This window comes from Megascapheus bottae, chromosome 9 (assembly GCF_031878675.1).
Source record: "Megascapheus bottae isolate mThoBot1 chromosome 9, mThoBot2.hap1, whole genome shotgun sequence".
Taxonomy (NCBI): domain Eukaryota; kingdom Metazoa; phylum Chordata; class Mammalia; order Rodentia; family Geomyidae; genus Megascapheus; species Megascapheus bottae.
This window is the reverse complement of record NC_143517.1, coordinates 50953129-50980345: the sequence shown is the minus strand read 5'-3', so window position 1 is coordinate 50980345 and position 27217 is coordinate 50953129. Positions and strand designations below refer to the sequence as shown.

The window sequence follows — 27217 nt, the reverse complement described above, 5'->3', positions numbered from 1 at the left end:
ACCGAGGAATCGAACCCGGGTCTAGGCTAGCACTCTACCACTAGGCCATATTCCGGCCCCAGTTCTAGTTCTGCACACACACACACACACACATACATTTGTAATTTTAAAAATATATTAGTGCTATAATGGAGTATTTTATATCATGGGTGACATGTCTGCACATGTGTACAACATAGGGTGTTTGTTTGTTTATTTATTTATTTATTTATTTATATAGCCTGAAGTTTGTAAAGCGTTTCTACTATACCTATACAGTTTTTCTGAATTAAACTTTTGGGAGTATAACATTAAGATTTGCATAAGAAGTGTTTCCCAAAGGCTAGAGTTATAGGCTATGCTGCCGGCCAGTGGTGCATCTGGCAATGATTGGATCATTAGGGCTCTGACATTATCAAATGTCTGTATATTGTGTCATGGATTCCCAATTTCATGGTGTTCTTGAGAAGTGGCAGAGATTTTCAGAAGTGTGGCTTGTTAGAAGAAGTAGGTTATTTGGGGCTTGTTCTTGTTCCTGGAGCCTCTTTTTCCCTGTGCTAGGATGTGAATACCTCTGCTATACCACACCTTCTGCCATAGTGTTCTGTGTCACCAGAGCCCAGAAACAATAGAGCCAATTGTTAAATTACAACCTCAAATGAATCTTGTTTCATTTTTCAGGTATTCTGTCACAGTAATACAAAATTAGGAAGACCGTAAAATGTTAAAATAATCACCATAGTTTTGATGATTTTTTTTTTGTGTGTGTGTGGGGGGAGTCATGGGGCTTGAACTCTGGGCCTGGGCTCTGTCCTTGACCTTTTTACCTCCAGGCTACTGCCCTACCCCTTGAACCACAACCCTACTTCCTCTTTTCTGGGAGAAAAAAGTCTCTCAGTCTTTAGTGCCTGGGCTGATTTTGAACTCTCATCCTCAGATCCCAGCCTCCTGAGTAGCTAGGATTACAGGCTTGATGAGTTTTTTAATGACTGCCATATTTAATCAGATTATATTAAAATGCCAAGATCATAAATGTTAGAGTTGGAAATTTTAATAGTTAAATTTTTTTCATGAGTTTTATTTTGGGTGGTCTTGAATGCGAGAGAGAATTTTTCCTTTAAAACTTCTGTACTCAAATTAACATGGGTGGTCCCCAGGTTTGCTTTTCAAATTTTGGAAGTTGGTCTCCGTGAGTGTCTTTCCTTGAGAGAGATTTGAATTAATTGAACTCAAAATAGTGCTCATCTTCAGGTTTTAAACTTCCTCTTTAAAAGTTATCCCTTGCTTTATGTTTGTGTTCATATGCAAGTTGGTTTTATTCAGCAGATAAATAACTGTGCTTTCCTTATCTCCATTGGGTACTATTTCTGGTAATTTTTCTGTTATAAAATGGTTCAGTAATATTGAGAAAAGATACTCATTTTTCATTTTGAGCCACAGCTTGGTTAAAAATGTATTAATTTAAAAATTTTAGTTTTTTTGAATAAAAGTATTTTTGACCCGATTTCTTTGTTAACCTCTGCCCAATTTTAGTCCTAAGTATTTTTTTCATATGTAGAAATGAGCTTTCTATGAACCAGTTCTGCCTTTTGTCTACTTCTATTTTAATATCTCTTGTTTATTTTTATTTTAATAGTGGTTATTGATACCATTGGTTAAGTATCCAGGAACCATATATGAGCCTTATTCCTGGGAGGTTTAAGGAATGCTAGCAAAGACATTTGCTTAGTTCTGTTATATAGTTCTGTTATATAGTTTTGCACTAATGTGGGGTGTGTGTGTGTGTGTGTGTGTGTGTGTGTGTATTTTGAAATAAGGGAAATATAAACTAGGATGGTTTTTAAATTTTTTTATTAAAGAATTTATTAACATTGATTTTTACATCATACTTCAAATGTCATGTTTAACAAACAAGTATTCAAGAAGGGAATCTATATACAATCACTGGCACTTAGGTTTTAGAACATAATTAAAATTAGACTGAGGGTTTGTATGTCATAGATACATATTAATCTATGTAATAAAACGTTCTGTCTATAGAGTATATAGCCCATCATAGATTTTTATGTCTATATAGTTATGTCTTTAAGCTCCCTTTTGTGTTTTCTTCTAGGTAGTATTAAAGATAATCAAACATTATCAAGAAGAAGGACAAGGAACTGAGGTTGTTCAAGGAGTGCTTTTGGGCCTTGTTGTAGAAGACAGGCTTGAAATTACCAACTGTTTTCCATTCCCCCAGCATACAGAGGATGATGCTGACTTTGATGAAGGTAAGGGTTGTCATCTGTAGTGTGCCTTTTACAGTATACTCAAATGAATGTATTTCTCTAGTAAAAGATGAAAGATTTATACTAGCTGAAGAGAAACCAGAGTATGATGAATATATTTCTCATTGTAACTTCTATTTTTGGTGGGGGAGTTGAACTCAGGGCCTGAATGCTGTCTGTCCTTGGGCTTTCTCAAGGCTTAGTCCTCTACCGCTCTAGCTGAAGCACCACTTCTGGCTTTTTCTGTGTATGTGGTACCAAGGAATTGAACCCAGGGCTTCGTGCATGTGAGGCAAGCACTCTACCATTAGGCTATGCTCCTGGCCCCTCAATGTAATTTAAAAATCTTTTTGCTGATTTTTGGGCCATGAGCTCAGAACGTAGGTGCTACCTTTAAGCTTTTTCACTAAAAGATAGCATTTCTACTGTTTGAATCATAGCTCCATTTCTTGCTTTTTTGTGATTAATTGGTCTCATGGACTTTCTTGCCTGGTTTGGCTTCAAACCTTAATCCTCAGATCTCAGCCTCCTGAGTAACAAAAGATTATAAGCATGAGCTACCACCATTGGCTTTCAAGATAACTTTTTACAGTTATTGGAGACTCTCCTTATTAGTCTGCCAATGGGAGTTTATCACATTAGCCTAAAATCACTTGGTGTCTAAGTGCCTTAGAAGATTCCATAAATTTTGGGAAATGAAAATTTATCTAATAAAATGTATTACCTTAGGCCTTTTCTTACTTGGAAACGTGATTGTGATTTGTAGTGTAATAGTTTCTGTCTCATTTTCAAAAGATACACTCCCTTCCCGGTGGAAGATTCAGACTACAAGTGATGTTATACCCTCTATGTATTTGTGTGTGTGCATGTGTGCGTGTGTGTGTGTGAATGTTTGTATACATATCTATGACAAAGTGTAATTTATAAATTAGGCACAGTAAAAGATGAATGACAATAAAATAAGAGTTACATAAATTTTTATGTTATGCAGGACATTGAATCAAGGGACTTAAAACATACTTGGCAAGTGTTCTACCACTGAGCTTAAACACCTATTCTTATAATAATGTATTGTAATATATTTGTAAACTTATGAATTATTTCTGGAATTTTCTATGTATTTCTTTCATTCTATCATTGACTCAAGGTGACTGAAGCCATGGGAAACTGAAACAATGGAGGAGAAACTTCAGTGTTGTGATAGGAGCTGGACTGAGGTTGATGTTTTCATTATGAAAATTTTGTCATAGTTCACGTTATGAAGGACATGGATTGTCATTGTCAGTTTGTTTTTCTAACAAGAGATGAGTTTAGCTGTGTGCTTCAGAAACAATCTATTCCTTAACAAAGCATTGCATTTTTCGTATTATCTGTGTAGTTGCCTTGTGAACAAAGTCCTGTCACAGCTGGCACAAATCAACATCATTTAAGATTTTCTTTGAATCTAGTTGAAAATAATAGTTTTTAATTCTCAGGACTCATTTTCTGTATAACTTATAACATTTTTTCCTAATGTATATGGTATACATGACAAAGTTATCGATCTTAACCATTTCTTAGTTTATACCTTGAGTGTCAATCATATGTTATATTGTGCTGTGGATTTCTAGGATTCTTTTGGTTCTCTCCTTATCCATTGATAGCTCTCCCTTTCCACCTTTGACAACCACTGTTCTGTTTTCTAAGTTTGCTTTATATAAGTAGAGTCATATAAGTAGAGTTTCTTTTTGTGACTGTCTTATTTTACTTAACAAGATGACTTCATTGTTGATAGTGCTATAGCACCATGTTAGTTATGTAGAGGGGGATTTTATTGTCATATTTCCATATAGGCTTACTGTATATCCCAGTCAGTGTAACCCCTTGTATCACTCTCTCTGCTTCTGAAATAATTTTTAAGTTTTCAGTGTTCTGTTTTCATAGTCACACATACTCTGTGGCCATATTCTTCTTTTCAAATTGTAGTTTAAATTATTTACCCTCTGTTTTTCTTTTCCCTTCTATTTCTTTTTCGATGTCTAAAATATTTGTTGTAGTATATACAAGATTTTCTTTATGTTTTCATGTGTTTAGGTTCCTTTTATTCTTTGGCTATTGTAATAATTTTACAATAAATATGAGCGTTCATATATCTTTGAGATACTATTTTAGTTTTTTTCAGTACAGAATTAGAAAAATTGTGGAGTCATGTGAACTTCTATTTTTTAAAAAAAATTATGTGTTGATTTTTGCAATTTTGTCAAGTGAGAGTACTAGGCTAGTATTCTATGATGGAGCTAAACCTAAATACAAATCCATTGTTCTCTTTTTTTTTTTTGCCAGTCCTGGGCTTGAGCTCAGGGCCTGAGCACTGTCCTTGGACTTTCTCAAGGCTAGAGCTCTACCACTTGAGTCTCAGCACCACTTCTGGCTTTTTTCTATGTATGTGGTACCGAGGAATTGAACCTGGGTCTTCATGCATACCAGGCAAGCATTATACCACTAGGCCAAACTCCCGGTCCCTACCTTCTCATTTTTGACAGATCTCTTAGTTTTCCATAGCAGTTTCTCTGTTAAACATTCTTTCTAGTCATGCAGAAGAATTCCAGTTGTCGGAATACTTGGCAGCAGTTTCTTTTCTTTTTTTTTTTTTTGGCAGCACTTTCTATTCATGCCCATTGTGATACAACCAACCTTTTTCAGGGGTTTGAAGTAATTACCAACTAATATTCTCAAAGACACTCATTAAAAGCTGTTTTAACAACTCAAGAGATAAGGAGACCCCTTAGTAAATAATAGGTAAAAACCAGTTCAGGTGGCATAATATGAACATTGCCATCATTTGTTACTCTGGACAGTTGAAAGGTTCAGTCTCATTTTCCACATCAGGAAACTGATATTTAAATAGTGTGTCCAAAATCATTTAACTACAAGTTGATGAAATAATGATTGAAGTCTGTTTCTGCATAGTTTAAATCCTGAATTTCTCACTATATTGTAGTCTTAAAATTTGAGTCAAGTATATGCCAGAGATGAATTTTAGATATTCTATGTCTGTAATCTACTTTTGGGGGGGCAGAGCAAATAAAATTCCTTCACCTGGCTTGCATTCAGGAACGAATGGGAGATATTTTTTTAAAATCATTTTTCCTTTCTTTTTTTCCTTTTTCCTTTTGTGCCAATTCTGGGGTTTGAACTTGGCCTGGACAGTGAGTGTCCCTGAGCTTGATCAAGTCCAGAACCTACCACTTGGGCTGCAGTATCACTTATTTTTCTGTGTATGTGGTACCAAGGAATCAGACGTAAGGTTTTATGCATACTAGGCAAACACTACCTCCAGGCCATACTTCTAGCCCCTATCTTTTTTTTATATATATGAAAAACAAATCTTGTGTTTCCTTCTAGGAATTTAACCCATTTAATTTTTCTTAATGTGCATCAGAATATAGTCACCAGTAAATTTCTATGAAATCTAGATTAAAAACTTGAGATGTCTTATTATAGATATGTCTTTGAATAAATCTATGTATGGGCAGTTCTACATTGTGATAAAGCCCCTTCCCCTGTTTTTGCATACTGTAAAAACATCGTTTTTCATTGTTTTATGTCCTCCAAAGCAAATGCTTATTCAGTATTTTCTTTTGCTAACTTGTTGCAAGTAAAATATGAAGTGTTTCTTAATATTAGTAATTACATATTTGAAGTTGCTTAGGATTTTTTTGGTGACATGTATGGATTTGGTGTTTTGTTGGCTTTTGTTTGGTGCCTCATGTATAGTGGTGAGTTTATATTTCTGGTACACATGATTTTAGTACATGTTTTCAATTGGGTTGACAAATTATGATCAGTTTCCTTATTTTTGAAATTTTAAGTTTTATTCTAGCAATGCCCATGCAGTTAGGATTTTCTATAACTACAATTGGCTGCTACAGTGGCAGATGGTCAATACTGACTATTGTGTTAGTGATCATATAGGTACCAGGCCTGAAATATATAACTTTTCATTTTTTAACCGCTTTTTTGTAAGATTAAAAAATAAGGCAAAGGCCATCTCTTTGCCTTAAAAATAGCAAAAAAAAATTTAAAAAAAGAATCACCTAAGTTTATACATTTTTATTAAAGAATTTATTAACATTGGTTTTTATATCATATTTCAAATGACATGTTTGACAAACAAGTATTCAAGAAGGGAATCTCTATACATATGTTTCTTGTACCTTGATGCTGTTGTAGCCAATCCTGGGGCTTGAACTCAGGGCCTGGGCATGGCTCCTCCTGACCCTCTCTGTGCTCAAGCCAGCGCTCTACCACTTAAGCCACAGCACTGGCTTGCCTGCCTACCTGCCTGTCCTCCCTCCCTCTCTCCCTTCCTGTCTTCTATTGTATTTTATTGTTGGGGTAACATATAGAGGAGTTACAGTTATGGTCCTCAGGTAGTGAGTACATTACTTTTTTTTTTTTTTTTTTTTTGCCAGTCCTGGCCTTGGGCTCAGGGCCTGAGCACTGTCCCTGAATTTTTCTCAAGGCTAGGGCTCTACTACTTGAGCCACAGCACCACTTCTGGCTTTTTGTTTCGTATGTGGTACCGAGGAATCGAACCCAGGTCTTCGTGCATGCTAGGCAAGCACTCTACCACTAGGCCAAACTTCCGGCCCAAGTACATTACTTCTTAAACATTGATACCCCTTCTCATGTTTTTGTCCTTCTTTCCCTCTCCACCACCCCTGGCACTGGCTTTTCTGAAGTGGTACTGAGGAAATTGAACCCAGGGCTTCATACATGCTAGGAAAGTACTCCTACCACTAAGCCACATTCCCAGGCTGATGCTGTTCTTAATATTAACTTAGTCCAGAATATATTTTAAGCATTGAAATGAAAATACTATGTGGTGTTTCACTGGAAAATCTAAGAAGTATCTCAATAGTTTGCCTTTTATTTTTATTTTGTTTGTAAACCACATATTGAATAATTGATGCTTCATATTAGTTATAAGTAGACATTATGGAAAGGTATGGGGCCAAGGAATTTGATGGGAATTTCAGCTCTTCTTAAAGGAGCTGTTATGACATTGAATGACTCCTCTTGTTTTGGTTGGTTGTCAGTGGGGCTTGAACTGGACCTGGGCACTGCCCCTGAGCTCTTCAGCTCAAGGCTATTGTTCTGTCCCTTGAGCCACAGCTCAGCTTCCTTGAATGACTTCTGAATCAAAGCTTTTCTGACTTCATAATATCTGTTATTTAGCATGTATTATTTGCTCACTTATTGAGTTTTTGTTAACATAGTAAAAAAGATAATTTCTTAATGTGATACTGGTGCCTTTGATTATATTGAATGATTCAAAACCTAGAAAATGAGGCATCTTGTTTCTATTAATAAAATTCACATTTTAATATAATATTGAATAACTTTCCTCTGAATGCTCTTAATTTATGATAAACTTATAGAATTTCTAGTTGAAAGTGAGTTAACATTAGACAACATGTATGCTTTTAAAATTATGGATAGAAAACCCCATATTAAAATTCCCATTAGGGGGCACTATTATCAAGCTTAGGAGAACTAGAAACTAATTTGTTTTCTCAGGCGTGCAAACCGAGGCTTGCTAAAAGGGAAAAAATATTTTCATCTGATAAGTAAGATATATTTTATACAACTGAATTCTTAAAAATGTTATAAAGTACGCTGAAATAAATTCAGTAATTCACAGTCTCTTTCATCACTGAACCAATTTAATGATGTAGGTGATATAAGAGACTTACTTTTTTGTTCTTCGGAGCCAAATTTTTATATTTGGAGTGAACCAAGTTTTTTGTTTTGCTTACTTTTTGTTAGTCAAAAAGAGTGATCCTTGGCCATTGAAAATGAAGCACGCAGCCTAATATACTGAAATGCAAGTTAAGTAACTTGCTCAGGCAGTATTAATGTGTTCAGTAAAGGCAATGACTAAAGTGATAACATACGTACAATAAAGTAAGACATACAAAGGATTTAGCTTTCATTTTCAGGAGAAAATTCTTGTGAAGTTTGGTGTTAAACTAAAAATGCTAACATAATCTGTTTTACAAAAGTATTTCATTATCATTAAGCTTTTAAAAGAAAGCAGTATTGTACAATTGTAAAAAGAATTTTCAAAGACTGAAGTATGAAGTGAGCAAAAAATTTAATTAGAATGTAATGAGTTAACTTTGCACAGCATAGGTGATGTTTTTATATCACTGGGTTTGAAAAGAGTAGTTTGTGAAGTATGTTATTTACTGTGCTGTCTGTACAAGTAAGCTCTATTTTATGGAGAAAAATCTGCTTAATTACTTTCTACTTCAAGTTTCTTTTTCCTTCTGTTTTCTTTTTCATTTGCCTAACACCACAGCAGAGCAAAACTACTTGAAACCTGGCTGGTACTACTGTTTTAACTTTGAATTGCTTTTGAATTAAGGGAAGAGTCAGGCAGGACAGAGAAAGCCTTTCATAAGTTTTAGACTGATGGAGACATTTTGTGGAAAGACGTGATGTTTTCTTATTATTTCATCTCATTGCCTGCTTGTAGAAATAACTAGTGATCATTGTAATCTTTACAGATTAGATTTTATAAAAATGAGCCTATTTTGCAGAATATTTTAAAAAAGATGTTTTTGTGATAAAAGCATTAAATGAAAAGATGTTTTAAGAATATTATTAGGAACTTACTGGAAATAAAAGGTCAGCACTAGTTAGTGCCTTCATCAAGTAGCGATGAGGTAAAATGCTTCAGATATCTCAGGATAAACAGATTTAGGCAGAATAAATTTATTTTCAGCATTTATTCATTAAGTGGTCAGTGAAAATGAAGGTGTGTTGGAAGGTTTTTAACTGGGAGAGATGAGTGTGTAAATTAAATATGAGACAACTTTATGTTTGAAGAGAGGTAAAATAAAATGATAGGAACAACCCAGATATCAGTTGCTGTTTCCTTTCTGGAGTAACTTCACAGGAGAAGGAAAGTTCGGTTTTGTAGCCAGTTGAAATTTTGCTCCTATAACTATTAATAAAGAATGAATGTCTTCTGAGTTTACTCTTATCATTAGGTTTTCTGGGCCCTCATAAGTTCACAAACATCTCTAGAAATAAAGAATAACCTGATGAGTATATTTGTCATCTTTATCAGAGAAAGCTGCATTCCTTGACAGCACTTTTCAAATTCTGCTGCTGCTTTTGTTAGTGCCAGGTAGAGAAGTTATTTTTGACATTCTTGATATTTTTGATATATTTGTTCTTTTGATAAATAATAAAACTCGACAGTAGTGTTAGTGTCATATTTATAGAAACTTGGAGCCAACAGAGCCATTAACTATATTTAAATATTTAGTAAAACATTTACTATATTTAAGATATTTAATAAATATTTTAGAGACATTGTGTATCTATAGTCTGTACACTGATGTATGATACAACTCTTGGGTGCTGATATTTTTGTTGCTACTCATGGTAGTATTTTTGAAGACGTGAAATTGTTCACATATAGTGATTTTGTGTAAACTTCAGGGCAGCAATCCTATCTCTTTATCAAAATATTTTTATCACTCACAAAGGATATAGTTTGTGGGCCGAAAAATTTTAAGTAAAATACCTCCATTTACTGGCATATTCATTTCTTTATTAAGGAGATTAAATGACAAATAAAATAAGAGGCTTCTTTCTCAGTAAATTTAGTTCTTTTAGTTTGACTATTCCAGTATTTTAAATACAAAAGGAATAAAGTTGAGTTTCATTTTAAGTTTTGAAAGTACTTTTGCATTTATTTCACATTTTAAGATTGAAAAAAATTAGAAACCTATGTGCATGGACAGATATACTATTGAAAATGTGGTCAAGGCAAAAGATTTTTCTGCTTAAATTAAAGTGCTTTACGCTATACTCTCCCTTGGTCCCCGAAGTGTAAGTGCTATGGTTTGGAAAAGAGCCAAGTAAAACCTGTTCAAATTTTGTGCAGACTTAAAGTAATACTATAAGATTTGAAAATTACAGGTGGATACAGTACTTAAATAGCATTTAAAATTCCTAAGTTTCCCAAGTCTAAAAATGTAATCCTTAAATTACTATTCCCAGTAGTTTAAATTTTAATTAAATAAAGACTGTTTTACTTTTGACCCACAATAACTTTAAGTAAAGATATTTGAATTTATCACTAAACTTCAAGGCACTTGCCATTAAAAATGAACTATTTAACACTAATTAAAATGTCGTAAAGTCACAGTTACAGTATGTAACCAAATATCCTTGTGATTTCTATTTTTCCAGAAAATATTCCTAATGAACAAGTTCAAGCTCACTTCCTATTTTGCCTAGAAGTGTTACCCAGTTTTCCTTTCCTAGCTAAATATATTACCTAATCTGTAAGTTTTATAGGTTGATAGGTTAATAATTAGATTTTTTTTTTTGGTACTAGTGCTTGCATTTTTCTAAAGTGCTATCTTAGCCATGCCAGTGCAGTGTTATGCTTGCTTTATTTCCACCTCTCTTTAGTTGAGATCTTCATAGCCCTAGAAAATCCCATCTGTTTGAGAGTATTCTTCAGGACTCGTTAGGTTTCAGAGTGATACATTTATGCCTTTATCACTTTTCTACTATGAATATTATTTACTACTCTAAAATAACTAACTTTACTTGGTTTGAAAACAAAATAATGTCTTTGACCTGTGTAACTATTATAATAGTGTAAGTTTGCAATGCAACTTGTACCACCTTTATGCACCTCCTTTATGCTGTGCGTATGCACCTTTTTTCTCCCCACTATTGCACTTGCAGACATTTTTTAATATACAGTCAACTTTCTTTCCTGCTTGATTAGTGAGAAGACCACACAGTCATTTCACTGGTCAAATGTAGGTTAGTAAGATACTAACCTACCAGTCAACATCAGAAGCAATAGGAATTTGGCAGGGGAACTGTAGTGAGCATTCTCTGGGCTTGAAGCCTAATGTTAATCTTAGGAGAAACAGCTAACCTCAAGAAGCACTAGCTGCAGCAGTAGCAACAGCCCCACCTCTCCCATTGGTTACAGAATCATCTGCTCTCATTTTAATTTCTTTTTTTTTTTTTTTTTGCCAGTCCTGGGCTTGAGCTCAGAGCGTGAGCACTGTCCTTGGACTCTCTCAAGGCTAGAACTCTACCACTTGAGCCTCAGCACCACTTCCGGCTTTTTCTATATATGTGGTACCAAGGAATCGAACCTGGGTCTTCGTGCATGCTAGGCAAGCACTTTAACCACTAGGCCAAACTCCCAGCCCATCACTTTAATTTCTTACTTGCTTTTTTTTGTTCTTTTGCTGTACGGTCATCATCTAACCGGAATTTGAGTAGGAACTATAAAGTTCCTGGCACTTGCACCGGCTTACTTACTGTATTTTTACTATAGACTTAGCTATGGTAATCAGTATGTTTAACGGGAGATAAGAGGAGACTTAAGAGTGCATTAGATTCATGAATCAGATAAATATAAATATTTTGTTGCTCTTCAGGTGAAGTTGTCTGGAATATATTTTTGAATAATTGAAAGAATAATGTGAGATAGATACCTGCAAATCTTGAGTTTTGTAATTCAGAGTCATTTCTTTGTTCTATAATTTGTTCTTGAAAATTTATAAACTGAATTTTTTCATTTTACATTAGAAATGTATTATTTCAATTTATTTTACTTAACTTCATTTAGTAGACAGTCCAAATGCTTTAAAAATCTTTTAAAAATTACATATCATTAGTGTATATTAGTTGTAAAAAGACAATTTTATTGTTACATTCCCATCCATCCATTCATCCATCCATCCATACGATGATGTACCCCATTACACTCATATACACTCATCATCCCTCTCAGTTCTTAAAACTTATTTCAACAGTTTTCATACATGCATAACTTCGATCATATCTACCATCATTCATCCTTTCTATTGGCTCTCCTCACGTTCAGTCTCCCTCTTCCCATACCATTACTCTGATAATTTCACATGCATATATTATAAATTATTATTGACAGGTCAACTTCATCAGTTGTTCTTCCTGGTACCGACTGTGTTATTTTATTTACAGCTAAGTTAAAAATTTTTAACTTATGTCCCTTTGAAAGGAACTCTCATTACTTTAAAAATTAGCTTTAAGGGGCCGGGAGTTTGGCCTAGTGGTTAAAGTGCTTGCCTAGCATGCATGAAGACCCGGGTTCGATTCCTCGGTACCACATACATAGAAAAAAGCCGGAAGTGGTGCTGAGGCTCAAGTGGTAGAGCTCTAGCCTTGAGAAAGTCCAAGGACAGTGCTCAGGCCCTGAGCTCAAGCCCAGGACTGGCAAAAAAAAAAAAAAAAAAAAAAATTAGCTTTAAAAATCTATTACTAAGCCTTCTGGTATTGAGAATTATTTCTTATAATTTCTTAATTAAAAAAATATTAGCCTCTTTGTCCCACAATTACCCCAACTCTTCCATGAAGACTTGGATAAAATAAAATACCTTTAGTCAGTACTAGAAGAGTGTGAAGGATTGTAGGAAGATTAATGATGGGTACTAGTCGTGTCAAAATGAAGAATGGGGTGACATTAGTGATTGTTATATGGCATATGGAGGATAGACTAGTAATGCTTTGTCAGGATCTAGATTCCTATTTCTTTTCATACTACAGATTCTTTATACAGACAGCTTGATTTAGAAAATACTACCAGGCAATTCTGGAAACTATATGCAGACATATACTATTATAATTCTTAGCTGCTGAGTACATTTCTAAAATCATTCATATATTTTCAATGATTTCAAATTTCTGAAAGACCTAAAAGGAAAGAAAACTAGAGTGAGGTCTGGCTCAGGTTCTAGATTTACCACTAGTTGGTTCTTCCAACCACAGTTTTCACATTTGCAACATACATCATAATGGGAACTAATGTAATTCTTTAACAGATTGCAAACTGAGGTCTAGAGAAACCCAACGTTAAATTAGTGACATATCCAGAATCAGAAGCCTCAACATGCCCATTTAATGCGACCCACATAGCTGGGTGCCAGTGGCTCATGCCTGTAATCCTAGCTACTCAGGATGCAGAGATATGAGGATTGTGGTTTTTGAAGCCAGCCTGGGCAGACAAGTTCATGAGACTCTATATCCAATAAATTGCTCAGTAAACCACTGTGGCTCTAATGGTAGAGCACTAGCCTTGAGCACAAAGAAGCTTAGGGACAGTACCCAGGCCCTGAGTTCAAGCCCCCCAGAATTGACCAAAAAAACCCCAAAGCAGCCAACCCACAGTTTAGGAGGGCTGTCAGCGAGTAAGGCACTTGCCTGGAATTGTAACTTGTAGGTATAATTTTTTTTTTTTTTTGCCAGTCCTGGGCTTGAGCTCAGGGCCTGAGCACTGTCCTTGGATTTTTCTCAAGGCTAGAGCTCTACCACTTGAGCCTCAGCACCACTTCCGGCTTTTTCTAAGTATGTGGTACCAAGGAATTGAACCCGGGTCTTCGTGCATGCTAGGCAAGCACTCTACCACTAGGCCAAACTCCCGGCCCCAGGTATAATATATTTAAATACCTCATTTTGCCTAGATTTGAGACAATTTCCTAGAATGTCCCCCTCAGGCATTAAATAAAGAGGGCAATAGTAACTTAGCATTAGACAAAAATCCTTGGTGGTGGAATAGATATACAACACACAGGCGCACACACGCACACAATATGTATATATATATATATGCATATATGCATATGAAATTTGACTTAGGAAATTAGTACCTGACTTTTTTTGTGATAAATTACATACATACATGTATGTAGTTTCCAGGCACTCAATACACAACTTCTAGTATTTATACATAGAATTGGGAAACTAATTGAAATGCAGACTGAATGGGGTAGGTGAAGGATGGAAATATTTCTTATGAAATGCTACTAAATGTAATTGCGAATAGTTTGGGCAGTTTAATTTGACTTAGGAAATTAGTACTTGACTGTTTTGCAGATGACTTAAACAGACATTACTGATAAAGCTTGTCATGTGAATTTTCTTCTTTACTGAGCACACAGTATGGTTAAGTGGTGTGTTTTGCAATGCTTCCAATCTGCTGTTTCTGCCATCTGGGCAAACAGAATGAGAGTGAAGAAAGCATGGAAAGGGAATGATCAAGTTAGCTGTAAGGAAGCTGTGTGAACACTGGGTGCCAGTCATGGAACACTGAGCAATAGTGGCTTCCTTTGTAACCACTATAACTAGCTGTTTGTAAAATGGAGGCTTGCAATACGAAAAACTCAGAGAATGTCCCCTTTGGACAGCATAGTACCTGTGGTTGAGACAGTAAAGCTAGCAACAAAACCCTGGTTCCCTTTTCACATTCTTTTTCCTTGCTGATAGGATCTTTTTGTTGCTACAGTGTTTGACACAAATGTTGAAATAGATATAATAATTGTGCCATGTTCATGTTGTCTGAATGAACTCTTTTTGAAAACGAATTATGCTATAAAGTAAACAACACTTTTTTTAAAAAGCAGCAGGAATTATAGATGGGAACTGCTTCAAATACCATGTTAGTTGCAACCAAAGGGGGATTATGTGAATGACAAAGTTGTGTATAAGAGGCATACATGTGTCAGTAGTTATCCCTGTCTTCCTTACATTTTAAGAATTTGTCAGATCGTTCTTGTGTGTAGATGATTACTTTTTTTGTAAAGCGGTATTCACTATGAATCATTCGGTACCTTCTTAGGAATTAACCTAGCCGTATATAGATGGCTAATAATACAAAGCCACTGTGGTTTCTGTGGTTTTTATCCACCATGGCTCAAGTTCTAAAACATTTAAAATGAGATCCACCCCCTCTTTTTAATTTTTTGGACAAAGAGTTGTCTTTATCAGAAAACACAGTAACTTAAGCAGATCCATACCTGGGGGAATTAATAACAGAGGTTTTGTTGACACCAGGAAGTAGATTAAATCCTGCAATTGTGGTAATGACTACCATATATGATAAGCCTTGAACCACCTGGATTTTATTAGGTTGCTTGATACTTTATCACATATTATTTCAAGGCTTGTCTATTCAAATTGTTAAGGTTTCTTGTCATCTTTGCAGTTTTCTTTCTTTGAAAAGGCATTTTTTTATAAAAGGCTCTAGCCAAGGCAAAACTTGGAGGTGCAAGTTAACAGCTAGGAGAACTTCCATACAAGAAAATGCATTAAGCATAAAATTGAAAGCTTGAACAGATAGCGGTTGACTATCAAGTTCATCTGACCATGTTTCTCTGTAATTTTTGCTTGGATTATAATTATACTACATAATGTAGTAGAGTACTGTAAGGATGATTGGTATAATTCAATTCTTGTTTGATAAAAATATATGCATTTAAAATACATACTTATGTCTTAAGAATGTACCAGTGCTATTGGTTTCCTTTCAGTTGGTATTAAGTGCTTTTGATGAATAGCTTTGACTATATAAAGATTTTTAAGTACTCTACTCATAATGAATAATTTATACTAATCACAGAATTTAGTTTGCTTGCTAAATTTTGCTTTTGCCTGTGAACTTGAAATCTTGAAACTTCAGTTAGCCTCATAGAGATGAAAGAAATTTGTATTTGTCAAAATGAGCAGAAAATTGCCTTTTACTAATTTTCTTTACCGTGGAAAGAAAGTGGCTTTTCACAGATATTTTAATGGTATCCTGACTTAAGTGAATATTTAGGCTTGGAAAAATAAATGCCTAGGATTTATAAAGTGACAATTAGGAACATTTAATAATTTAAGATATTGTTACTAGCATAGCATTAATAGTGATCATTTAGTGCTATTCTGAAATTCTACATGTAAAATTCCTTGTATGTTTTTATTTTTACTGTTTTGATATTTGAGAAGTTAATTATTGCGACTATAATTTTGACTTGAGGTCTCTATATCTTCATATAACTTAAAAGCTTGGTCAAAGTTACTTGAAAATGAAGTATTCTTTTGATTAGCCTTGCTTTTGAAAAACAGGGTTGTATTTTACGTTTTTGTCCTAAGCATCTCACTGATTCAGGAAAAACATGAACTTATAAGAAAAGCAGAGGCATAGTTTTAGGAACAAAAATATAATATGAACGCAGAATAATGAGAAGATCTGTCAGTTTGAGCATAGACTTAATTTGGAAGATTGGCTGAAATAATGCATAGTAATAGGACAGATTCTAGAGCACTTTGAACAGATGAAAATGAAGTTTGTTCTTGACATGGTTGTGAGGCATTCTACATCCTCAGGAGGATATAGAGTAGCAGTGTGGTAGGGAAGAACACGATAGGCAGCTATTGAGGGTTTGTAATAGGAATAAAAAGTTGAATATGAGAGACAAAGTTAGAGATTCTGATTTTTCAGTGCTTTACTGACATTCTAGATTAATTGAATATATCTCTTATCTCTTAAATATTTTATTTAAAAAAGTCTAAAAACTACCTGATTAGGGATATTGATTTGTATTACACAGCAGATAGATAAAGCAAGTTTAAGCTACTGATAATAAGCTGAGGGACTACTAAAGCCTTTCAAAATCCCAAGCCACCCGGGGCAGAACAAGTCCATGAGACTCTTCCTTTCTAGTTAGCCAGCTCAAAGCCAGAAGTGGAGGTATGTCTCAGGTTAGAGTACCAGCCTTGAGGGAAAAGACAGTTGACAGCAAGTGGCCTTGAGTTCAAGGCCCAGTCAGCACAGAAAGCAAGTACAGCCAGGTGCAGTGGCTCACTCCTGTAATCCTAGCTATTCTGGAGTCTGAGATCTGAGGATTGCAGTTCAAAGCCAGCCCGGGCACTAAAGACTATGTGACTTATTTCCAATTAACCACTAGAAAACTGGAAGTGGCATTGTGGCCTCAAGGGATAGGGTCGTAGCCTTGAGCTGGAGACAGCTCAGCTGGACAGCGCCCAGGCCCAGAGTTCAAGTCCCATGTCCGACCAAAAAAAAAAAAGCAAGTACATACATTATGTGGAATAGTTAATACCATATAGATATGTTCTGATATTTTTAGGACTGTCTTCTAGAGAGACTTTATTTTCATTATTAAGCTTCAAAGAATAAAACTAAGATCCACTGATAATAGAAACATGAGTGTAAAATAGATTGACCCTATTTTTCAAACATAACATTTCTTTGTAGTATCAAGGTCTTTAGACAGTAATGCCTTGTTTCAGAATAGTTTTTACAACTTGTTGAGTTAATTCATTTATTTAACACATATTTAATAAGTGCCAAGTGTAGGAGCATGGCCAATAGTAAAGGATTGTATGAGGACTGAGAAAGGGGAAGAGAGAGACATTAAACTGATAACCAGTGATAGTTCCTATGAGAGATAAAAAGCTGCCTGAATGTATGGTGCCCACCTTACACAGGGTATTGAGAGTCTCTGGTTTGGATGTGTGATCAGCTGACACAGGAAGAATAAAAAGAGCTGCAGTAAGAAGCATGGGTGTGGGTTATTTAGAGCCCCATTAGGCCGTCATGTTCTTTATAATGCTATGATGTAATCTCAGACTTTTCTTTGTGGAAACCTTGCTTGGTGGTGATGGATTGGATTTGTTGGTAATGGTATTTTCTCCAAAAAAGCTTTGTCTGTAGTAACCAGGTAAATTTTACAAGTACATCTGCACCTCCTTTCCCTTTCACCTCTGTAGGAGGTGTTATATTTTTTTGTGAGTTTCTATTTTTACTTGTCCTGTTTTAGGCTGTTTTTCAGATTCATAGTTTCTATGTCCCTTTTTTCCTTTGTGAAACTTGCCTGCCAAAACATAAAGCCTGTGAGGCTTGCCCAGATTCTCTATTCCATTCTACTTACTCATGAGGTTGATATGTGAGAATTGCAGATAGAAGCCACTCCTGGGAGAAAAATCCTGAGATTCTTATATCTCCAATTAACTAGCCAAAAAAGCCCGAAGTGGAGCCGTGTCTCAAGTGGTAGAGTACCAGGCTTAAGCAAAAGCACTCAAGGATAGCACCGGCCTAATTTCAAGCCCAAGACTGAGGCCCCGAGTTCAAGCCCCTTGATTTCCTCCCTCTCCATCCACAAAAAGGTATCTTTAATCAGTTAATTTTTCTTACCAATTATTGCTCACTTCTAGAATAGGCTTTTGTTAAACTTGTGGGCTGAGATTTATTTGTTGTTCCTCAGGATGTAGGCACTAGAGTATAATAAGGGCTAAAATAAAATACCAGGTGAACTGATTAAAGTGAAAAGAGGAAATTGTATTACATACAGTTCTAAAATACTAAAATTCGGTTAAACTCAATGTTCTAGGTGAATAGTAAAGCAAAATTAACAGTGTTCGAAAGCAAAATTAACAAAGTTCGAATAAAATAAAATGCCAGTTGAATTGATTGAAGTGAAAATGAGAGATTGTGAGTTACATATAGAATTAAAAGAGTTTAGTCACATGCTGTAGGTAGGTAGTGAAGCAGTATTTAAATGATTTAACAGAAAATGTACTATTTGTTTCTTTTGTCTTAAATTTAAGTTGAGGACTATATTCTTCCCTAATTTTAACACAGTATTTTTCACGTTAGCTTTGAAGAACTCATTAGAACAAAGTACTTTAACAATATAGATTTGAGCCAGAAGTCTTGTTTTATGATTAAAGATCGTTAGCTGAATGTTTGAACATACCCTATATTTAGAAGGGTAGACTTACTTGAGAAACCATGTAATTTGTAAGTAAATTAGCAGCGATAGAAAAATCCCTTCAAATTCTCAAGGTGTTTGAAGGTACCAATCATATGTTTAACCTAGGTTTTACATTGTAAATGGACTTGTTGAATGTTAAACACATTAAATTAACTTCTATAGTGGATGTCAGTTTTTTTAGGGATGCGGCTGACTTTTTGAAAATAATTGAACTGTATAAATCCTTTTATTTTCCTCTCTTTTTAAAAAAGGATATTGGGTTGACTCCCTAAAAACAGTATTATTTTCATTTGCCCTTTGACTTTTAAAAATAAGTAGTAGCTAAGAAGTGAAAAGAGCTTTTCCTCAAAAAGAAAGTTAGGACTTCAGGAGGTTGATAAATGATTTTAATGTTTTATTTCAGCTGCCATTGCTGCCACCTTGTGAAAGATGACATTTTTTTCTCCCCATGTTTTTCTGCTGGCTGTTAATTTAAGCAGCTCTTACTCCAAAGCCAGATTTATCACAGGCTACTTAAGACTGCTGAAATATCCTACCTTCCATTTCCTTATTTCCATGAAAAAAAATATATCAATGTTTGAGAAATAATATACCCATTACCTGATGAATGTAGCTGTAACCCCTCTGTACATCCTGACTCCCCCCAAAATATAGATTAAAATCTAGGTTGTCATTTGCTGTTGATATAAAAAAAAAAAAACCACACCCTAAGAAGAGAATCATCCAGAGTACCCATATGGTACAGCTGGTAATTGTTGAAAGTTTAAACCATGAAATGAGTCAAGATATAAATTAATGACATCACATCAGTAATTCATAGATGATAGCCTGAAATGACTATGATGGACTGGTAAATTGGTTTAAATATATACACACAAGCATGCACGCGCGCACACACACCCACACCCATATCTGTATATGTGGGTAAGGATTTATATATACACATTGGTAGCACTATTTCTGTCCCTTGCTGTTATAAGCCACTGTGTCTTTTGCATCTTTACAGGGGAAAAAAAATCTGAGACAATGAAACTTCGGGGTTGCCAGCATTCATGAAGTAGGCTTTGATGTAATAGATTTGGATTTCTTGAAGTGAGGAAGGAATTTAATGGCAGTAAGTTTTTAAAGTAGTGGCTGTTATTGCAAAAGCAAAAGTACTGTGAAAATGCAGAGTATATATATATATATTTTTTGCTGGGGGGGGTGTCTTGGGACTTGAATTTGGCCTGGGCACTGTCCCTGAGCTCTTCAGCTCAAGATTACCACCTTACCCTTGAGCCAAGCCCCACTTCCCTATTTCTAGAGGTTAATTGGAGATAAGAGGCTCAGGTCCTTTTGTGCCCGGGCTGGCTTTGAACCTTAATCCTCAGATCTCAGCCTCCTGAGTAGGTAGGATTACAGGCAGGAGCCAGAGTGCCTGGCTCAGAGTATATTTTTAAAAGTCTTTGAGCTTCCATTTTGTCATTTCTAAAATAGGCGTTCAATACCTACAACATAGTGTATGTAAGTTGTGATCATATTTTCAATTTCACTTCTATACTATTGGTAATGAGTAAATATGAAGGTCTTCTGGTTATCATGGCAATATTCAGATCTATGTTAAGAAAAAATGTTAGTTGAATTTATAGAGTACTAGTTAGACAATTAGTAGTGGGAATGAATCTAGGGAGTAAATAGTAGAAATATGATGTCTACTAAATAAAAGATAATATGCTTATGTAATTAATAGCTAGCTTGAGTTATGATTTATGCTTACGAAGATCTTGAGATTTTTTTTATTGCAAATGAAATGTATATGATTTACTTCGGTAAGTAATCACTATATCAAGTTGATCGCTTTTTAATAACAAGGTAAAAATTGCTATTAAAGGTGTTTTGTGTGTGAAATTATAGCCATTTATTCCAATAGTGCCCTTTGACCACCTAGACTCTGAACTTAATCAAATACATACATGGTACATTTGAATGTAATCCGAATTTTTTGTTTGGTTGTTTTTCGTCAGTTATCGAGCATGAACTCAGTGCCTAGGCCCTGTCCCTGAACACTTTTTCTCAATGCTGCTGTTTTACCACTTTGAGTCACAGTTCGACTTCTGGTATTCTTGTAGTTAATTGGAGATAAGAGTCTTACAGACTTTACTGTACAGGCTGGTTTTGATCCTTGGTCCTCAGATCTTAGCCTCCTAAGTAGCTAGGATTATAGGTATGAGCCAGCCAGGTTTGAGCATAGTAATAGTGTCTATATTTCATTATTGTTTAGAGGATCAAGTAAGAATGCATGTAAAACATTAAGGCTATGCCTGAGTCCCAATAAGCACTTACTGAGTGGTAGATAATACTTTTCATAAAGAAACAGTAGTTATTCATTTGTGTGCCTGGAGACTTGAAATATATGGAGTCCATCTTCCACTCGAGCACAGTTGAACCTAATCAGTGGAGATTATGCTTATGAAATTTCAAGATAACGACTTACTTAATAGGCTAATTTACACTGTATAATTTAGATTAATCAGGGCAAGTTAAAATTCAGGTTTTTAAGTTGGATAATACTTAACGGGAACAAATAAAACTTTAGGTTTCCAGGGAAGAAACAGGCTATTAACTAATTCACTGTGAAAAGGAAAGGCTGATTTCCAGGTTTCTTGGAAAAGGACTAATGGTAATTTTAGGTAGCACCATGCTATAGGAGTATTTACCTCTGTAATGGCTGAGAAATAGGTAGTATGGCTTATGGAATAGACTGTGGTCGTCCCTTTAATTCCATTTAATTCAGAAGGCAACTTGTGAGGGAGCGAGTTCCCCTTGATCTCCTATCTTAGGGGGATATGTGGATAGTAGAATGAGGAAGAAAGCCAGCAAATGTACCAGTACTGACACCCATTACCAGGTTGGGCAAGGTTAGATTCAGTGTCCTGAATGCTTGCATAGGAATGAAGGGAGACATGCATTTGTCCTATTCTGAACTTAATGTTTGTTTGAATGTATCACTTAGGGAAAAGATATTGGTTATGTGGCTCAGCGGTAGAGTGCCTGTTTAGGAAAGGACAGGCCCCGAGTTCAAACTCTGGCACCATTAAAAACAATAACAACAAACCAACCTTTTTTGTAAGCTGCTTAGGAAAAAGTTATAAAATTAGTGTATGTAGTCAAATGTGTAATTTAATTTAAAGTTTATATTGACTTGTTAAATTCTTGCTTGGTGTCTGTGTGACATGTAAATGAATTTTTCCTTGTTGGTTGAGACTCATTGTTTTGAGCTTTGGTCTAGTGAGGAAGATTTCAAATAAGGTTTAAAGATATATGTATATACACATGGGAAAACACACATATATACATGCATGTACGTGTGTTTATATACCTACATAGCTAGTTAGTAAATTTGCCCAGCAGGCTTCTCAACTCACTATCACATCCGCTTACCAATGCAGAAGTGTGATTATGCATTATCATGTGGGTGATGCCATTTGAAAAGTGACTGAAACTTTATTTATAAGTCCCTCAGTCTGAGGGAGGCTTCTGTCATGAATAAGCAGTTTTAAAATTTTCTGATGTCAGAATGATGCCTACACCTAGCTACAACATTAAAAATACAGTTTCCACAAATTGAACATACAGTTTTAGTTTTATTTTAATTCCAACTAGTTACATAATTGGTGTACACGAGACATAATATTTTTGCTTAATTGTATATTTCACTGGAAATGAACTTAGAACGGTGAAAGATTTTTTTTTTTTGCCTGTCTTTGGGCTTTCTCAAGGCTAGAGCCCTACCACTTGAGCCACAGCACCATTTCTAGCCTTTTCTGTGTATGTGGTACTGAGGAATCGAACCCAGGTCTTCATGCATTTACTCTATTACTAGGCCAAACTCCCAGCTCTGAGTATTTAAAGATTTAAACTTTAAGATTGCCATAGCTGGGCACTGTGGCTCACAACTGTAATCCTAGCTACTTAAGAGGCCGAGATCTGAGGATCGAGGTTCAAAGCCAGCCCGGGCACTAAAGTGTGTGAGACTCTTATCTCCAATTAATCACTGGAAAACTGGAAGTGGCACTATGACTCCAGGGGTAGAACGGTAGCCTTGAGGTGAAGAGCTCAGGGACAGTGCCTAGGCCTAGAGTTCAAGTCCCATGACAGACCATAAAAGAAAAGAAAGAAATCTCATGAAGTTATGTTGACTTATAAATTAGTTCCATTTTATTTCTAAGTAGAAACAGGTAAGCAGAAAGTATGGTATTGATATAAAGATAAAGTTAATTTAATCTTTATGCTAGATACATTTGGATTTTGTTAAGAAGATAACTTACCAATAGGTTGTAAAAACCTGTTAAAAGTCTGGATATTCTCCTTATGCCTCAAGTCTGTGTTAAACTACTCTACATGGTGGTAAAGTCATCCTAGTCAAAAATACAATCAACCTGCTCAAGAATAAGAGCTATTAAATTTATTTTAGGCAAGTTAGGATAGGAGTCCTGAAAAACACAGACTGAAATAGCCTTGAGAATGTGCTCCAAGATTTTACCAAATGGTGGCTCTATTTAAAGCTAAAAAAAATCACATGAGCTGTGGTGGTTGCACTGTTTCTTTCTCAGAAGTTGTGAATGCTAGTAACCAAGAGTCAAGTTGCCTTTGAGTAGTTAGTTCTATAGATAATTTTTTTGGGGGGGTGCTGGGGATGGTGGTTAATTATATAATGGTTGACCAAAGCTAGTGAATTGCAGTTTGGCTTAGTCCAAAGGGTGACCTGAGCCTAGGTGTCTACACGGAGGCAGACCAGTTAAAAGCGGTCAGCTGATTTAACAGTTTCATCTTGATTCCATTACAAGTGTCTGAACCAGTGTTACTCGTTTTTTTTGTTTTTTTTTGCCAGTCCTGGGCTTGAACTCAGGGCCTGAGCACTGTCCTTGGACTTTCTCAAGGCTAGAGCTCTACCACATGAGCCTCAGCACCACTTCCGGCTTTTTTCTATGTATGTGGTACCGAGGAATCGAACCCGGGTCTTCATGCATGCTAGGCAAGCACTTTAACCACTAGGCCAAACTCCCGGCCCCATGTTACTCGTTTTTGACACTATTAATATGTGAACTTAGAGGACAAATTATGAACACATCTTGGTACTATGATATAAAATGGCAATTTATAATGTGCATAATAGGAAAAGATTTTTCAGAGGATTTTACTTTTCCTTAAATATTTCGTGGAATTCTGTTTTAATTGAGTGTGACTCATTTAGTATCTTGCTAACAATTGCTTTGTCTGACTTCACTTAGCATAGATTTTTAAGTGTTTACCTTTTGTCAAACTTTATATGTTAGGTGATTTTAATTAGTTTCATTTAAAAAATTTTAAGTTTTAGTTGTTAATTATAAAGGTAATGGATGTACAAAGGGTTACAGTTCCATAAGTCAGATAGAGTACATTCCTTTTTGAATAATACCACCCTTTCCTTCCCTCTTTCTCAGTTTTTTTCCCGTCCCCACTCAGAAGTTGTACAGTTGTTTAGTGAGTAGCACTGCTGCATTGGTGCACCCTTGCCCCCCCCTCTTCTGTGCCTCCCCTTACTCTCAAAATGAAAATAAAAACAGCGATAGAAAAACCCTTGTTTCCATTTCCTGGAGTTCATTTGGAGATATAGTATTGTATACTTTATATGATTGTCTGCACATAGGCTTTGCACCTTTGTGTTCCCCTCCTTTTGTCTCACTCTAGAGTCCTGCATAGTTTGTCTGTCTATGAGAGAAAACATGCACCATTTTTCTCTCTGAGGTTGGCTTGCTTCACCTGACATGATTGGTTTTAGATCTATCCATTTCATTGCACATGATGTATGTAGTAGGTTTATTTCTGATGGCTGTGTAATAAATTCTGTTTTATATAGGTACCACATTTTTTTTTTTCCAGTCCTTGGCTTGAGCTCAGGCCTGAGCACTGTCCGTGGACTTTCTCAAGGCTAGAGCTCTACCACTTGAGCCTCAGCACCACTTTTGGCTTTTTTTTTTTCTATTTATGTGGTACCGAGGAATTGAACCCGGGTCTTTGTGCATGCTAGGCAAGCACTCTACCACTAGGCCAGACTCCCAGCCCAGGTACCACATTTTTTTATATTCACTTATCTATTGCAGGGCATCTCCACTGTTTCCATAGCTGCTGTTGTAAATAGTGCAACTACAAACATTTGTGGATAAGATTGTGTGGATGTTGTGATGTTTATAGTCATAGAAAGTGCTAGGTTGTATGCTTTCTCTACAAGCAATTGAGTTACTACCTGTCACAGTGTCTTCCACAGCATCTATACTGTTTATTCTTAATTTTGAGATCTTTGCACCATTGAAAAACATTAATATTTCGTATTCCATTGTAACTTTTTTTCCAATCAGAAAAAGATGCTTATAAAGGTATACATAGTTACTGGACAGCCTTTTGCATCATTGAAAAACATTAATATTTCATATTCCATTAAAACACTTTTTCCAATCAGAAACAAATGCTTATAAAGGTACCTATAGTTACTGGACAGCTTAGTGAATAATTATAAACCAAACATCTACTTTGGTCAAGAAATAGAACCCTGAAGTACCACAGAATCTCCTTGAGTGTTTTTGCCTATTTGTTCACTGCCCTCTTGTTTTCTTCTCAAAACTAACCAGTATTTTGACTTTTATGAAGCTTAATCCTTTTTAGTTCTACCAGCTGTGTTTACATGCATTCTGAATCTGATTTTGTCTGTTTTTTGAACTTTATAAATGCAAGACAGTATGTCTTTTATATCATCTTTTACTCTGTTTCCTGAAACTCATTCCTCATTCTCTCTGGTTCATTTAGTTTTGTTTTTTTTTTTCCTGAATTTTTTTGGGATGGTGGTGGTAGGGCAACACTGAGTTTTGAACTCGGTCTTGTACTTGCTAGACAAGTACTCTACTACTTGAGCCACGTTTCTCCCTTTTTAGGGTTGGCTAGCTTCAAGGTGGTAGAGTCTTGTTTTATGCTTGAGCAGTGATCCTCCTACTTATGCTTCCCTGCAGCATCACTGAGGTGGCAAGTTGTGTGCCCCTACAACCAGCCACTGTGCTTCTGTAGTGGGGGTAACAGCCTTGTGCCACTATATCCAGCCATTTGTTAAGATAGAGGCTTGTGATTTTATTTTATTAAAGACCTCAGCTAGCCTGGAAACTTGGATTTCCCAATTTCTGCCTCCAAATAATTAGGATTATAGACTGGAGCCACAGTGCCTACTTACTGTATTCTTTGTTTTTTTTTTTTTTTTTTTTTTGCCAGTCCTGGGCTTGGGCTCAGGGCCTGAGCACTGTCCCTGGATTTTTTCTCAAGGCTAGGGCTCTACCACTTGAGCCACAGCACCACTTCTGGCTTTTTGCTATGTATGTGGTACCGAGGAATTGAACCCAGGTCTTCGTGCATGCTAGGCAAGCACTCTACCAGTAGGCCAAACTCCCGGCCCCTTACTGCATTCTTTTATATAAGTATATCAGATTTTAAAGTTTGAGCCTACCTTCAAGAAGACATTTGGGCTGTTGTTAATTTTGACGTGTAATTTCTAGATACTTTTGGTAGGACAACAGTATGGTGGGAGGGAGGGTCAAATCTAAGACCTACTTGTTAGATAAACACTATCACTGACCTACATCTCCAGCCTTTTGCCGACAAGTTTATTTGTTGGTTGGTTTTATTGAGGCAAGGTCTTATACTGTTGGCCTTGAGTTTTCTGTGTATCCCAGATTGCCCTACTAACTCCAGATTCTCCTAGGTGCTAGGATTACAGGCGTATGTTATACTTGGAAGCACTTGTTTTTTTTTTTTTTTTTTTAAGCAAAACATTTGTATTGTGAAGTTGTCTTATATATTTAGATATTTTATGTAGTCCTTACCTAATTTACGAATAAGACATCATTTTGTGTTCACCAGTATTATGTGAGCATATACTGTGGCATATTGTGGCAAATTTTTTTTGAAATTTGTGAATGTATTGTTTCAGTTTTCTACAGTAATGGGTATTACCAAATAAAATGAAGGCAATTATAAGAAAAACGGCTATAAAATATATTTGTATTTATAGTTGTCAATTTGCATCAACCATAACACTTTGTTGTTTTGCTTTTAAACTGGTCAGAATATGTCTGTTGGTCTTTTAAAGTTCTTTATTTTATCCGTAGCACATTTTTAAGTGAATACAGGCAGTATATAGTCAGACCTGATTAATTCTAAATGGATGTTTTAGACATTTTAAAGCATTATGAGAAAGATTGTTTATTTTAGGACTTGAGTTTCTATAAGTAGCTTTAAAAGGAATAATGTATACATAAATAACCTAGCAAACATTGTTAAAGG

General features: G+C 35.6%; 1 protein-coding gene across 1 annotated transcript in view; it reads left to right on the top strand.

The window, feature by feature from the left end:
* Positions 1-27217, top strand: part of Eif3h (eukaryotic translation initiation factor 3 subunit H) — a 79271-nt gene that overhangs the window by 17246 nt on the left and 34808 nt on the right. The window contains exon 2 of the mRNA XM_090339302.1: positions 2093-2249. Within this exon, the coding sequence (XP_090195428.1) occupies positions 2093-2249 (157 nt within the window). The remainder of the gene's footprint in view (positions 1-2092; positions 2250-27217) is intronic.